The sequence below is a fragment of the Rhynchophorus ferrugineus genome, unplaced genomic scaffold (genome assembly GCF_030347505.1).
Source record: "Rhynchophorus ferrugineus isolate W39M unplaced genomic scaffold, kcgeb_rfMv2 rfM10, whole genome shotgun sequence".
Taxonomy (NCBI): domain Eukaryota; kingdom Metazoa; phylum Arthropoda; class Insecta; order Coleoptera; family Curculionidae; genus Rhynchophorus; species Rhynchophorus ferrugineus.
The window spans coordinates 5,543,030-5,560,351 of record NW_027472589.1 but is presented as its reverse complement, the minus strand read 5'-3'; the positions used below and the strand labels follow the sequence as shown (position 1 = coordinate 5,560,351).

The window sequence follows — 17,322 nt, the reverse complement described above, 5'->3', positions numbered from 1 at the left end:
TGTTTATGATTTAATGTTGTATATGGTTAGTTTTTATATGATAATGCTTTTGATTTTTTTTAATTATTGTTTTTAATCTTTTGTTCACATTACCAAAAATTACACAAGACTATATAATAATATATGGTGCGGAAATGATTTTATATGGTAATCTAGTAAATTAACGCTAATAAGCTATTCGTTTTATTCTAATTCGCTACTTTTTTAAAATTACAAAGTACTTATATTGCGATGGACACTCTGGGTTTAACATGTATGTCACTGTTATTAATATGCACTGTATTTTACTAAAAATTTCACTTAATTAGATCAAATGTTTTTATTTTCTTTAATCTTATGACTAGCTATCATTATCTAGGAGGTGGAGAACAGCATCATTGATGTTAAAGGTGATGATGAATGTTGATGATGAAGCCTCTGTCCATGTCCTTCATTTATGCTGGTTGTCATTATTACAATTGTTATTATGTGCCATGGAGCATTAACAATACCTCGCAGTACTTTGTTTTCGAATCTTTGTATATTTCTATTGCTTGTGCCAGTATAACTCCAGAGCTGAACACCTATAAGTTAATACTGGTTTCAAGACTACTTGGTAAAGTGGAAGTTTGTTATATACCGACATGGCTGAATATCTACCCAATAAACAGTATATTTTTTTATATATCAGCTTGAGTCTTCATTCCTGCTTAGCATGTGGCTTCCACCCGAGTTTAACATCAATGATTATGCCGAGATATTTGGCTAGAACTTGTTGATTCATATATATTGGTCTGTGCTTGATTCTTTTGTTGGTAAAATCAATATGTATTGATTTATTTTGATTCACTTTGATACACTATTTTTGTGTCCAGCAATGTATTTGGACAATAGCTATTTGTTACATTTCGGTTGATAGGATAATGTTATCTCCCAATTGCAAGAATTTGATTGTCATATTGTCATGTAGCAAGAAAATTTTAATCGAATATTGGCAAAGTCCCCAGTGTACAGCAGGTAAAATACTGGTCCCAATACACTTCACAGTGACACACCTGCTTGTAATTTCCTCAAGTTAGAATACGCATCTTCTTGTTTGACTCTGAAGTATCGGCCAGTTATTCAGACTTTAAAATTTGAATGTACGTCAGGAAGAAGCATTTTAATACTATGTTTTAACCCTTAATACAAGCAACTAATACCAGTGCCTCTGTCCTAAAGTAAAAAACGGTGATATTCAATCAGTAGTGCGTTTTAAAATTAAAGGTTTTATTTTCTGAATGCATCCGTGACGTATTTATAGAGGTATTCCGAGACAGTACCCCGTTATCACTGAAATACTGCCTCATTCCTCGGAGAGAATTCTCCCGTTAAATCAAAGCGCGTCAACGCACGAAGCAGCGCGGTTATCGAAAGGTTCCCAAGCGGTACCACCGTCCACAATCACGATATTGTCGGCCATTGTTTGGGGCCTAATGGTCGCCGCGTTACGAACGGAGGCAATTTGTATCGATCTGATTACCGATCATTGTGTACGACTATATTAATGCCATACGCGACGTCGGTACCTCGCGTAGTACTTTCACTGGTCCGTCGCGTCTCACCCAAACGAACGTCTTCGATCATTTATCATTCCGATTAATACGTCGAATCTGCCCGGCCATTCAGCTGTCGGACTGATGCGCGATCGACAGCCATTACAGATTTCGATATGGAAAACAGCAGAATGAAGAGGATGATTCAATAAACCAGTCGGATCGAGAGGTCCTGGAGATTGTCACACGGTTCGCAAGAGGATGATGTCCATGGGTTATTTACTTGGTTGAAGTGGTTGTCACGAGATTACTTCGTCATCGATGGATTTAGAAAAAGAGTTCATCAATAAACTGGCTTGGGACTTAAAATATTCTTATATGAACAATATAACAGGTCAATTGAAAACTCCCCGACCTGGCAGATGGTGCTACTAGAATTAAATCCATTTTTTAGTTAGCCCTAACCCTCAAAAGAAGCGTGTATAAATCTGACAGCTGTCGGATCATTAGTTTGTCAATTATAGCACTTTGACTGAAGCAACTTTTGTTATTGTGAAAAAATATGTAAAAAGGAATTTCGCATGTTGATAAAATATTGCTTTTTAAAGGGAAAAAAATACAGTTGAAGCAGAAACTTGGCTTGATGCCGAGTTTCCGGACACCGCCCCTGGAAAATCAACCATCAAGGATTGATATACTAAGTTCAGACGTGGTGAAATGAGGACCGAAGACGGTGAACGCAGTACACGCCCAAAAGAAGTTGTTATCGACGAAAACATTAAAAGAATCCAAAAATGATTTTGAATGACCGTAAATTGAAATTGAAAGAAATAGCAGACACACTAAAGATATCAACTGATCGTGTACATCATATCATTCACGAAAATTTGGGTATGAGTAAGCTTTGAGCAAAGTGGGTGCCGCGCGAGCGCACTTTTTACCAAAAACAACGACGAGTTGATGATTCGAAGCAGTGTTTGAATATGATCAAGCGTAACAAACCAGTGATTTTGAGTCTCTATGTGACAATGGATGAAACATGGCTCCATCATTTATCTCCGAAGTCCAATCGACAGTCATTCGAGTGGACTGCACACGATAAACCCGCTCCAAAGCGTGGGAAAACGCAACAGACTGCTGGCAAGGTTATGATATCTCTATTTTGGGATGCGCATGGAATAATTTTCATTGACTACCTCGACAAAGGAAGGACCATCAAGAGCGACTATTACATAACGTTATTGGCCCGTTTGAGGGACTAAATCGCCGAAAAACGGCCGCATATGAAGAAAAAGAAAGTGCTACTTCACCAAAACAATGCACCGTGTCACAAGTCAGTGAAAGCGATGGCAAAAATCCATGAATTGGACTATATCACCTTTAAAAAAAATAAAGCAAATATTTTTGGGGACCCTGTGTAAAATACGAGTATTTAATTTTTCAATCTATATCAATATTAGAAGAGTTAATCAAAAATAGAATAAAATCAATGAATATATGGAACTGTTTCTGATAAATTATTGTAAAATTATTATATAGATCACTCTATATAAATAATTGAATCGAACCAAAATATATAAATATTATTTAGATACGAAAATGCAAGCCATAATTTTTAACGGACCCTGTATTATTACATGTATTATGTACACCTTACATCAATTCAGTTATAAATGCTTAAACACTCTGTAGAAAAAAAATAGAGAATCTAATAAAATTCGAGCTTATATTAAAAAAATACAATTATAGACCAATATCATACAACATTCGGTATAAAAATGAGTTAAAAATATTGTGGTCACATAATATCTAAGGGCAATTCCAAAAATAATATGCTAATATTTTTGAATCATCCTATATAATATTTTAATATGTAAAATAAATCAAAGTACTCTTAATTCTAACTCATAACTCTATATATATATAACTATATATATATATATATATATATATATATATATATATATATATATATATATATATATATTATTTTGAATCACCCTATATAAATAGTTAAACCGAACCAAAAAATATACATATCATTTAGATGCAAAATCATAATTTTAGAGGACCCTGTATTATTACATGTATTATGTACACCTTACATCAATTCAGTTATAAATGCTTAAACACTCTGTAGAAAAAAAATAGAGAATCTAATAAAATTCGAGCTTATACTAAAAAAATACAATTATAGACCAATATCATACAACATTCGGTATAAAAATGAGTTAAAAATATTGTGGTCACATAATATCTAAGGGCAATTCCAAAAATAATATGCTAATATTTTTGAATCATCCTATATAATATTTTAATATGTAAAATAAATCAAAGTACTCTTAACTCTAACTCATAACTCTATATATATATAACTATATATATATATACATATATATATATATATATATATATATATATATATATATATATATATAATTTTGAATCACCCTATATAAATAGTTAAACCGAACCAAAAAATATACATATCATTTAGATGCAAAATCATAATTTTAGAGGACCCTGTATATATATACAACTTACATTAACTCAATTTAAGTTTTATTTACACAAATACTCTGTGGAAAACCTAATAAAACTGAAAATATTTTAGGTCACTGTATATAAGTAACTTAACAAGACAATGGAGAAGTTCATATTAACATCACCTTTAAAAAAAATAAAGCAAATATTTTTGGGGCCCTGTGTTAAATACGAATATTTAATTTTTCAATCTATATCAATATTAGAAGAGTTAATCAAAAATAGAATAAAATCAATAAATATATGGAACTGTTTCTGATAAATTATTGTAAAATTATTATATAGATCACTCTATATAAATAATTGAATCGAACCAAAATATATAAATATTATTTAGATACGAAAATGCAAGCCATAATTTTTAACGGACCCTGTATTATTACATGTATTATGTACACCTTACATCAATTCAGTTATAAATGCTTAAACACTCTGTAGAAAAAAAAATAGAGAACCTAATAAAATTCGAGCTTATATTAAAAAAATACAATTATAGACCAATATCATACAACACTCGGTATAAAAATGAGTTAAAAATATTGTGGTCACATAATATCTAAGGGCAATTCCAAAAATAATATGCTAATATTTTTGAATCATCCTATATAATATTTTAATATGCAAAATAAATCAAGGTACTCTTAACTCTAACTCATAACTCTATATATATATATATATATATATATATATATATATATATATATATATATATATATATATATATATATATACATACATATATATATATATATATATATATATATATATATATATATATACATATATATATATATGTATATATATATATATACATATATATATATATATATATATATATATATATATATATATATATTATTTTGAATCACCCTATATAAATAGTTAAACCGAACCAAAAAATATACATATTATTTAGATGCAAAATCATAATTTTAGAGAACCCTGTATATATATACAACTTACATTAACTCAATTTAAGTTTTATTTACACAAAAACTCTGTGGAAAACCTATTAAAACTGAAAATATTTTAGGTCACTGTATATAAGTAATTTAACAAGACAATGGAGAAGTTCATATTAACATCACCTTTAAAAAAAATAAAGCAAATATTTTTGGGGACCCTGTGTTAAATACGAATAGTTAATTTTTCAATCTATATCAATATTAGAAGAGTTAATCAAAAATAGAATAAAATCAATAAATATATGGAACTGTTTCAGATAAATTATTGTAAAATTATTATATAGATCACTCTATATAAATAATTGAATCGAACCAAAATATATAAATATTATTTAGATACGAAAATGCAAGCCATAATTTTTAACGGACCCTGTATTATTACATGTATTATGTACACCTTACACCAATTCAGTTATAAATGCTTAAACACTCTGTAGAAAAAAAAATAGAGAATCTAATAAAATTCGAGCTTATATTAAAAAAATACAATTATAGACCAATATCATACAACATTCGGTATAAAAATGAGTTAAAAATATTGTGGTCACATAATATCTAAGGGCAATTCCAAAAATAATATGCTAATATTTTTGAATCATCCTATATAATATTTTAATATGTAAAATAAATCAAAGTACTCTTAACTCTAACTCATAACTCTATATATATATAACTATATATATATATATATATATATATATATATATATATATATATATATATATATATATATTATTTTGAATCACCCTATATAAATAGTTAAACCGAACCAAAAAATATACATATCATTTAGATGCAAAATCATAATTTTAGAGGACCCTGTATATATATACAACTTACATTAACTCAATTTAAGTTTTATTTACACAAATACTCTGTGGAAAACCTAATAAAACTGAAAATATTTTAGGTCACTGTATATAAGTAACTTAACAAGACAATGGAGAAGTTCATATTAACATCACCTTTAAAAAAAATAAAGCAAATATTTTTGGGGCCCTGTGTTAAATACGAATATTTAATTTTTCAATCTATATCAATATTAGAAGAGTTAATCAAAAATAGAATAAAATCAATAAATATATGGAACTGTTTCTGATAAATTATTGTAAAATTATTATATAGATCACTCTATATAAATAATTGAATCGAACCAAAATATATAAATATTATTTAGATACGAAAATGCAAGCCATAATTTTTAACGGACCCTGTATTATTACATGTATTATGTACACCTTACATCAATTCAGTTATAAATGCTTAAACACTCTGTAGAAAAAAAAATAGAGAATCTAATAAAATTCGAGCTTATATTAAAAAAATACAATTATAGACCAATATCATACAACATTCGGTATAAAAATGAGTTAAAAATATTGTGGTCACATAATATCTAAGGGCAATTCCAAAAATAATATGCTAATATTTTTGAATCATCCTATATAATATTTTAATATGTAAAATAAATCAAAGTACTCTTAACTCTAACTCATAACTCTATATATATATAACTATATATATATATATATATATATATATATATATATATATATATATATATATATATATATATATATATATATATATATATATATATATATCTTATATATAAAAATGAATCGCAAAATATGTTCCTAAGCGCATAACTCAACAACGCCTGGACCAATTTGGCCAAATCTTTTTTTAAAATGTTCGTTGAAGTTCAGGGATGGTTTTTACGGCGAGAAAAATTAGAATTATTGCTGGAAAAACCCTAAAAATAGCCCTTTTTGTTTGAATTTGTTTCGTGTATCAGTTGACAATTCATCTGTCATCTGTCAAAAGTCATCTGTAACAGACAACTTTTTTTTTTTTAATTTGATATGACTTGAACTCAAATCCTTTTAATCCGTACGAATTGTTTTATTTATTTAAAATTTTTTATTTGTTTAAAATTTAATTCAAATTTTAAATAAATAAAACAATTCGTACGGATTAAAAGGATTTGAGTTCAAGTCATATCAAATTTAAAAAAAAAAGTTGTCTGTTACAGATGACTTTTGACAGATGACAGATGAATTGTCAAGTGATACACGAAACAAATTCGTATATCGTGTTTTGTGCAGAGTGTTTAGTTAGTTAGTGTTTGTTTAGTTCGTGATTAGTGAAAAAATAATTTATATTTGATATGCCTCCTATAAGACGAAGCAATTTAGGTAGAAGAACCAGAAATGCTATAAACCAAGCTAATTACCGATCTAATCGTACTGCACAAGAACGTGACGACGGAAATGAACGTGAAAGAATTCGGATATCACAAACGCGTGAAGCGCGAGCGCGACATTCAACTAATAATCGCGCAAGTTTGAATCCAGCTGCTTTCAGTTACGATGTGTCAATTGACTACAGTAACTACCAATGTGTTGTTATTGGTTCTATGAACTTGGTTTGCTCACACTGTAAGGCATTAAAATACAAAAACGAAGCCAATGGATTGTGTTGCGCAAATGGTAAAGTGAAATTGATACAATTGGATCCACCACCAGAACCATTGTACTCATTGGTTTCAGGAATAGGAACAGATTCTATACACTTTTTGACACATATTCAACAATATAACAATTGCTTTCAAATGACTTCATTTGGGGCAACAAATGCAGTTCGGGAAAATTTTATGCCAACTTTCAAGGTATGTATTATAGCAGTTACTCATAATTATTTTAGCGAACAAAATTTTCTGTCACCAAAGTTAAGATGTGTTACTAATCTTCAATTTCTTAATCATTACGAAATATATCACTTAGTCATCATATTATATGGTGATTCAGTTTCAGTGACACTTTTATTATATTTTATATTTGATAGATATTAGTTAAAACTAAATATATACTTTTTAAGATCAAATATTATTTAAGTTTGATCATTGACAATCCATTAATTTATACCACACCATAATATTTTTTTTATTTACAGATACAAGGGCAAATATATCACAGAGCAGGTTCACTGTTACCAGTGTCAGATAGCGACAACAAATTCCTGCAAATTTATTTTATGGGCAATTCACCACAAGAAATTGATCTGCGTTGTGCACATAACAATTTAGTAAAAAGGTCTATTGTAGAACAATTACAAACTTTATTTCATCAACACAATCAATTGATTATATTGTTTAAAACTGCCCTGGATCTGATGCCATCCGATAATCACAAAATTGTAATCAGAGCTGATAAAACACCTGCAGGTCAACATACAAGACGTTTTAATGCACCAACTATTGATGAAGTTGCTATCGTTGTAGTTGGAGAAAACTTGGAATCCCGTGATATTGTTTTACATCGTCGGAATTTTCAATTACAACCTATAAAGGAAACACACCGCTCATATGATGCACTGCAATATCCCATTATATTTTGGCAAGGTGAAGATGGCTACGATTTATCAATAAAAATGATAAATCCCATTACAGGTAACTAAAATATTAGTTTAGCTATGGCGATAATATCTCAGTCACTATATTATGTATTTTAATTTTATATTTGAATGTTATTAAAACAAAATCTGTTTACAGGTTCTGAAACCAACAAAAAAGTCAGTTCAATGAACTATTATTCATACCGCCTAATGATTCGGGAAAATGCAGATAATCACATATTGAAATGTCGGCGATTATATCACAAATATGTTGATGACATGTATGTTAAAATTGAAACGGAGAGATTAACATTCATCAGGTTGAATCAAACCAAACTCCGATCTGAAGAGTATATTCACCTTCGAGATGCGATTAATACTGATGGAAATGCACAGAATGTCGGTCGGATGACTATTCTTCCAGCAACATACATCGGAAGCCCTCGGCATATGCACGAATATGCTCAAGATGCCATGTCGTATGTTCGTCATTATGGTACAGCAGATTTGTTCATCACATTTACATGCAATCCGCAATGGATAGAAATTAAGCAGGAGTTATTACCTGGGAAATCATCCATTGATCGTCATGATATTACAGCCAGAGTCTTTAGACAAAAGTTGAAATCTTTAATGAATTTCATCGTAAAACATAATGTGTTTGGTGAGACACGCTGCTGGATGTATTCTGTGGAGTGGCAGAAACGAGGATTGCCACATGCACACATTTTGATTTGGTTGGTTGAAAAGATAAGGCCAAATGAAGTTGATGCAGTGATATCAGCTGAAATCCCTAATGTACAAGTAGATCCTGGATTGCATGAGGTAGTTATCAAAAACATGATACATGGTCCCTGTGGAACTCTTAATCAAAATTCACCGTGTATGATGGATGGTAAATGTTCAAAACGATATCCACGGACATTAATATCGGAAACAATTACTGGTAATGACGGTTATCCATTGTATCGTCGCAGATCGACAGCAGACAATGGAAAATCAACAATTGTCAAATTAAATTAACAAGATATTGAAATAGATAATCGTTGGATTGTTCCATATTCACCCATTTTATCAAAGACATTCAAAGCACACATCAACGTTGAATCTTGCCATTCAGTGAAATCGATTAAATACATTTGCAAATATGTAACCAAAGGGAGTGATATGGCTGTGATTGGAATTGGTGCAGAGAATTCTAATGATGAAGTTACCCAATACCAAATGGGCCGCTATGTCAGTAGTAATGAAGCAGTTTGGCGAATATTTTCTTTTCCTATTCATGAGAGACACCCTTCTGTTGTTCACTTAGCTGTGCATTTAGAAAATGGACAAAGAGTGTATTTTACAGCACAGAACGCAGTACAAAGAGCTGCTCAGCCACCATCTACTACATTAACCAGTTTTTTTGAGACATGCCAAAACGATGATTTCGCACAAACATTGCTATATTCTGAAATGCCAAAATATTATACCTGGAATCAATCCTCAAGGAGATTTATACGACGGAAACAAGGAAAACCAGTTCCAGGATATACAGATGTATATTCCACCGATGCGATTGGCCGGATTTATTCAGTACATCCAAGCAATGATGAATGTTTTTATTTACGACTGCTATTAGTCAATGTACGTGGCCCAACATCATTCCAACAGTTACGAACTGTTGATGGTGAATTGTGTGGATCCTACAGAGAAGCCTGTCAACGTTTGCAATTGCTTGAAAATGACGCTCATTGGGATCAAACTCTCAATGATGCTGTAATATCATCACACACTCATCAAATACGAACATTGTTTTCTATAATCATATCTACATGCTTCCCATCAAACCCAATTGATTTGTGGATGAAGTACAAAGATTATATGTGTGATGATATTTTGTATCAAATACGGAATAGAATGGGTAATCCAAATATACAAATCAGTGAAGAAATTTACAATGAAGCATTGATTTCAATTGAGGACATGTGCTTGATAATGTCAAACAAACTATTAATTCAATTAGGCCTGACCGCGCCCAATCGTCCAATGCATGACGCTTTTAACCAAGAGTTGCATCGAGAAAGACTGTATGATCTCAACGCTTTGAAAGAATAAATTCAAACAAATCTTCCACTGTTAAATGAACAACAGAAGTATGTATTTGAAACTCTTATGAAAGTAACAAATGATGAAACTGGAGGGATTTATTTCTTAGATGCACCTGGTGGTACAGGAAAAACTTTTTTTATTTCATTAATATTAGCAACAATTCGCTCACAAAATAAAATTGCACTTGCACTCGCTTCGTCGGGAATCGCAGCAACTTTGCTTGAAGGTGGTCGAACAGCCCATTCAGCACTAAAATTGCCATTAAATATGCAAAGCAATGAAACTCCAACCTGCAACGTTTCGAAGAACTCTGCAATGGCAAAGGTTTTGCAGCAATGTAAATTGATTGTTTGGGATGAATGCACGATGGCACATAAAAAATCTTTGGAGGCTTTAGACAGAACCTTAAAAGATCTACGTAGCAATAATAACCGATTTGGTGGTGCAATGATTTTATTAGCAGGAGATTTTCGTCAAACATTGCCAGTGATTCCACGATCAACGCCAGCTGATGAACTCAATGCATGTCTAAAGTCCTCCAATTTGTGGAAACATGTTAAAGTACTTCATTTAAGCAAGAATATGCGTGTCGAGTTGCAAAATGACCAATCTGGAAACATATTCTCTAAACAACTCATTGACATTGGTAATGGCAAATTTCCTATAGACATGTTGACGGCTTGCTTTTGCTATGACTATAAACAAGTCCCAGGGGCAATCATTAAGTGTTTGTGGTATTAATCTAGAAAACCCATGTTTCTCACATGGTCAATTGTATGTTGCCTGTTCCCGTGTTGGAAAACCATCAGATTTGTTTATCTATGCGCCAGGTAATCAAACAAAAAACATCGTATACCACAAAGCAATATAATGATAATAATAATAATAATTATGATTCACATGATTAACAATAAAGCGATTACTTACTTTTCAATCCTTATATATGTTTTATTTAATTATTTTTTATTCACAACGCCCTATCACCAGGGTGATGGTTCTGTTCAGGAGAATTTTTTAAAATACGTAGGCACAAAAACTGCCACATTACAAATCTTTTTGACAGGACGAAGTCTGTCGGGTCAGCTAGTATATATATATATATATATTATTTTGAATCACCCTATATAAATAGTTAAACCGAACCAAAAAATATACATATCATTTAGATGCAAAATCATAATTTTAGAGGACCCTGTATTATTACATGTATTATGTACACCTTACATCAATTCAGTTATAAATGCTTAAACACTCTGTAGAAAAAAAAATAGAGAACCTAATAAAATTCGAGCTTATATTAAAAAAATACAATTATAGACCAATATCATACAACACTCGGTATAAAAATGAGTTAAAAATATTGTGGTCACATAATATCTAAGGGCAATTCCAAAAACAATATGCTAATATTTTTGAATCATCCTATATAATATTTTAATATGCAAAATAAATCAAGGTACTCTTAACTCTAACTCATAACTCTATATATATATATATATATATATATATATATATATATATATATATATATATATATATATATATACATATATATATATATATATATATATGTATATATATATATATATATATATATATATATATATATATATATATATATTATTTTGAATCACCCTATATAAATAGTTAAACCGAACCAAAAAGTATACATATTATTTAGATGCAAAATCATAATTTTAGAGGACCCTGTATATATATACAACTTACATTAACTCAATTTAAGTTTTATTTACACAAATACTCTGTGGAAAACCTAATAAAACTGAAAATATTTTAGGTCACTGTATATAAGTAACTTAACAAGACAATGGAGAAGTTCATATTAACACCACCTTTAAAAAAAATAAAGCAAATATTTTTGGGGACCCTGTGTTAAATACGAATATTTAATTTTTCAATCTATATCAATATTAGAAGAGTTAATCAAAAATAGAATAAAATCAATAAATATATGGAACTGTTTCTGATAAATTATTGTAAAATTATTATATAGATCACTCTATATAAATAATTCAATCGAACCAAAATATATAAATATTATTTAGATACGAAAATGCAAGCCATAATTTTTAACGGACCCTGTATTATTACATGTATTATGTACACCTTACATCAATTAAGTTATAAATGCTTAAACACTCTGTAGAAAAAAAAATAGAGAACCTAATAAAATTCGAGCTTATATTAAAAAAATACAATTATTGACCAATACCATACAACACTCGGTATAAAAATTAGTTATAAATATTGTGGTCACATAATATTTAAGGACAATTCCAAAAATAATATGCTAATAGTTTTGAATCATCCTATATAATATTTTAATATGCAAAATAAATCAAGGTACTCCTTTAAATAATTATTTTTGGTTCAACCTGTACATAGTTATTAATTTCAAACTGTATCAAAGAGCTCTGCTCGCCCTGCGTATGCAAAAAGCGAGGAATACGTCACGGCTCAAAAAAAAACGCGTTAGAACTTGCATATGATTAAATAAAGACAAATCGCCTTGTATATGGAACATAATATTGATATTTTCAAATAATTAATTAAATTAATAACACAGAACCAGAATTTTTCATTAACAAAATATTTAAAACAACAAATAAAATAATAATTGTTAGTTTCGACATTTCACAAAAGTTTTTGGCAATTCTCAGACTATTAAAGGAAAACACAAGGATTACTTTATATTCCACACATTGCCCAGACTTCAATTCATAATTAATCAATAAAGAATCAACAATTTTCCCAACATTTTAACAATAAAAATTTAAAAATTCATAATAAAATATCGATCACATACCTTTCCGTCAAAGCACAAACACTCACTGACGCTAGGAAACGCCCCCTCAGGTATGCAGATATTTCCCAGAGCCTTCTTGATTAAAAAAAAATAGGTCGGAAAATAAGTATTAAAATTGTAAACAATGCGCCTAGGTGACGGAACTATCGAAAATCAACAGGTCAGTTTACGTTGATAAAATCATGTACCGGTGCATATAAATACATGTAAGGTTTTTTAATTAATTAAATATTTTTTTGGTATTAATTATAAACTTGTGGAGGTGTTTATATAATTTATCCTATATTATTAGTTAAGTATAGTTAGTGTAACTGTAATAAATATTTTATAATATTTCAATAGATTGAATATTAAGTAAATAAAATGCTAATCTTATTAAGTTGATATAATCGTAGACTAGCATTAAATAATTTATGAAATATTAGAAATCATTATATTATTTACAACTTTTTTGCTCGTATAAAATCAATATCAACGACTTATGTTAAACAAGTGTCTAGGATCTTTTTTAGGCCTTAAATCAATGTCTAGAAAAAATATCTAGTTAATAAATGTTAAACATCTTTGAAATAATAGACAACTACTTTTTTAAAAGTACTATTTACTACTGTTTTAAAATTAATTTCTTTTTAAAATTAATCTAATGTATATAATATTCGAAGAACTTAAACTGCAGTTAATTAAATAGACATAATAGTTTGTAAGTTAGTATTTTCCTCGTACATTTTAACCAAATGCTCATATATATTCTGAACAATTATATTTCTATTCTTTTCTATCTCTAAGTACAAATTTTAAAAAACCCTTCATATATATAACTGTGATAGACAATGACGGTACCGTATCTACAAAATATAGACGTTAATAAACAAATAACATATAGTAAACAGTTGTTTCGATAAAATCCAGTCTAACAGTAAAAAGAAATCCCGAGTCGTAATAGTCTTAGAGAAAACATCCCACTAGCTTATATTGGAATCTATAAAGGTATTTCTATTGCTTTGGCTGGTACAATTCCAGGGTTGAACAGCTTAAATTCACACTGGTTTCAAGACTTATTGGTAAAGCAATAATTTATTAAATACTCAGAGGGCTGAATTTTTACCCAATAACTAGTACGTTCTTTGTACTTAATAAATAACCTCATAATAACACATGGACTGAAAAGTCCTAACACATAGATGGCACTAGCTTTATTGCATTCATCGCTTTTCCAGTTAGCACTAACGTTCAAAGGAAAGTCGTTAAGATTTCATGATATTCTACTCATAATTTTGTGAGTTATTGTGCTAAGAGTGACACTACTTTTGTTATTTTCAAAACAATGGATCACAAGCGATTTCATGTTTTAATTTTTCACTGCTTTTTGGCGAGAAAAAATACCGTTCAAGCAAAGCAATGGCTTGAAAAGTATTATAAGGCTCCGCTCCATCAGAAACAACAATAAAACGTTGGTTCATCAAAAAATCCACAAAATCGTTTTGAATGATCGAAAAATGAAGTTGCGTGTATTAGCTAACATCGTAAAGATATCAAAAGAACGTGTTGGTTTTATACTGCTTGAGCGTTTGACTATGAGAAAGCTCTGTTCAAAGTGGCTGCCGCATTTGCCCACTGTTGACCGATAACAAGAACGTGTTCATGATTCTTAGCCGAGTGTCGCCATGTTTAAACGTAATAAGCGGGAATTTTTCCGTCGATGTATGACAATTTTTTTATTATTTAATTATGACATTATTACTAAGTTTTTCCGACTAACCTACAATTGGTTTTTAAGGAAACTTTAATCTTGGTATATAACTAGGAGGACCCATCGGCCATATTTCAGTCTCTGGTGAAATAATGTTTATACATGTCACTGCTATATTTTTTATTATATGCATCTCACTACAGAACACTACGCAAGATCAGATGGTTTGACTCTTTTGAGTATGTGTCCTGTTCTGGTGGTATCCAAAAGCTGCAATACCAATATTCTCATGAGAATGGAGTTTTTCCTCATGCCCCTTGCAATTCTCTTGATTTCTTGACTGACTGTGGGTATCTGAAGGTCTCGATGTAGGTAATCAGTCCTATAGTATTTGGATGCACCCACAATACCTCTCAGGACTTTGTTCTGAAAAATTTGTATTTTATTAATGTTACTCTTTGCAGAACATCCCCATAATTGAACTCCGTATGCCCATATAGGTTTCAGTATTTGCTTATATAATAGCAATTTATTATGTACTGATAATTGTGATTTTCTTCCAATTAACCAATACATTTTCCTATATATGTCAATTCCAGTTCTTTTCTTTTTTTACTTTATATGTTCCTTCCAGCGAAGTTTTGCATGAAGATTCATTCCGAGATATTTAGCGTGGTTGCTACAAGGAATGATAGAATTATATAATGTTATTGGTGCTTGTAAGGTCTGTTTGTAGATGAACTGCACATGCACAGATTTACTTTCATTAATTTTTACTTTCCATGATTTGTCTAATTATTTATATTATCACTTGACTGTTGTAATTTTCGTGAGGCTTTTTCACTATTGTCTCTGACAACTATAATCGCTGTATCACCATCAAATGTAGCCATCGTAATATTCTCCATTTGTGGTATATCACAGGTGTAGGGTAGATAAAGCATTAGTCCCAGTACACTTCCTTGTACATATGACAAATGAATCATGAAGGCATCAGTACTATGATACTCGGAATGAAAACAGCAACTCGTGACAAGCCTATTTTGGGGAAAAAGATAGATCGTTCTACAAAAGTGGTATTGAAATGAGCGGCGCTGAAATGATTGTGCGACTCATAATGGAGATTACGTTAATGAATAAAGCCAATTTTGAACAAGAACACACGCGTTTTCTTCTGTTACGCCCGAAAATTTTCAGCCCATGCGTTATATCTTGTACCAACATTTTTTAAAATCATAAATTTTAAAAAATCCAATCTCCACAGCTCTATATAGATAACTGTGATACACAATGACGGTACCATATCTACAAAATAAGGACGCTAATAAACAAATAACATATTGTAAACAGTTGCTTCGATAAAAGCCAGTCGAACAGTAAAAAGATATCCCGAGTCGTAGCCACTAATTAGGCAATGATATAAAACCAATAAAAGAAAACAAGAGATTTACACTTCAATAAAAACTATCGGGTCTTGGCCGTAAATCCGTCCCGGTCTCGTCGGTGGCGTCCCATTCCCGAAGCGGTACCGCAAGCGGACGCACAAAAGCCAACGGAATTATTAATTGTTAACAAATATTCGTTTGGTAAGATGTTAAGTGCTGTTACCAGAATTTATATAGTCTTGGTCCGGCGAGGACTTTTATTAACTCTCGGCGCTCATGCCAACGGTAGCTTTAAATCTTTCCTTTGTGTCAGTTTATCTCTTAGATAGCGCGATAACGTTCTGTATGATATATTAAAAATAAAATTATGATTTATTTAACCTTACCGCATTTTAATTTAAGATATTTCTACTGACAATGAGACAAAAAGACATTCTAGTGGAACATTGACACGTATTAAGAGAATTTTGAGCATCATTTACTACTATTATTATATACTACTACTACTACTGCTACTACTATTTACTACTACTGCTACTACTACTATTACTACTACTGTTATTGTCTTGAAGATGTTGAATCGTTTCCAGCTTGGTTTTCATAACAAGTTTACTTGGTCTTTACGTTTTTTCATTATGAGATATGATTTCATTTTACTACTACTATATTTACTACTACTACTATTATATTTAATACTACTACTACTACTTCTATTATATACTGCTACTACTGTTACTACTACTATTTACTACTAGTACTACTACTACAATTATTACTATATACTACTACTGTTTCCTCTGTTATTTACTACATTGTTACTACTGTTATTTACTACATTGTTACTAATCGTTTCCGACTAACCTACAATTACTACTACTACTACTACTATTATATACTACTACTACTG

General features: G+C 30.2%; 1 protein-coding gene across 2 annotated transcripts; it reads left to right on the top strand.

Annotated features, from left to right (window-relative positions):
• The first annotated feature begins 7,057 nt into the window (after positions 1-7,057).
• On the top strand, positions 7,058-11,451 carry LOC143203566 (uncharacterized). Of its 2 annotated transcripts, XM_076415771.1 has the most exons (4): positions 7,058-7,515; positions 7,576-7,694; positions 7,979-8,474; positions 8,577-11,451. In XM_076415771.1, exons 1-4 carry the CDS (start codon positions 7,194-7,196, stop codon positions 9,440-9,442), a joined length of 1,803 nt encoding a protein of 600 aa, XP_076271886.1. In that variant the 5' UTR covers positions 7,058-7,193; the 3' UTR covers positions 9,443-11,451. The 2 variants fall into 2 exon arrangements, with proteins under 2 accessions (XP_076271886.1, XP_076271885.1); XM_076415770.1 differs by having other exon boundaries at positions 7,058-7,694.
• The last annotated feature ends 5,871 nt before the right edge of the window (positions 11,452-17,322 follow it).

What these genes read in the sequence shown, in the direction of transcription:
- LOC143203566 (XM_076415770.1), top strand. Translation starts at nt 7,194, where the DNA reads ATGCCTCCTATAAGACGAAGCAATTTAGGTAGAAGAACCAGAAATGCT. An exon ending in ATTTTATGCCAACTTTCAAG is followed by an intron (nt 7,695 to 7,978) that starts GTATGTATTATA and finishes TTTTATTTACAG; the next exon opens with ATACAAGGGCAAATATATCA. An exon ending in AATGATAAATCCCATTACAG is followed by an intron (nt 8,475 to 8,576) that starts GTAACTAAAATA and finishes ATCTGTTTACAG; the next exon opens with GTTCTGAAACCAACAAAAAA.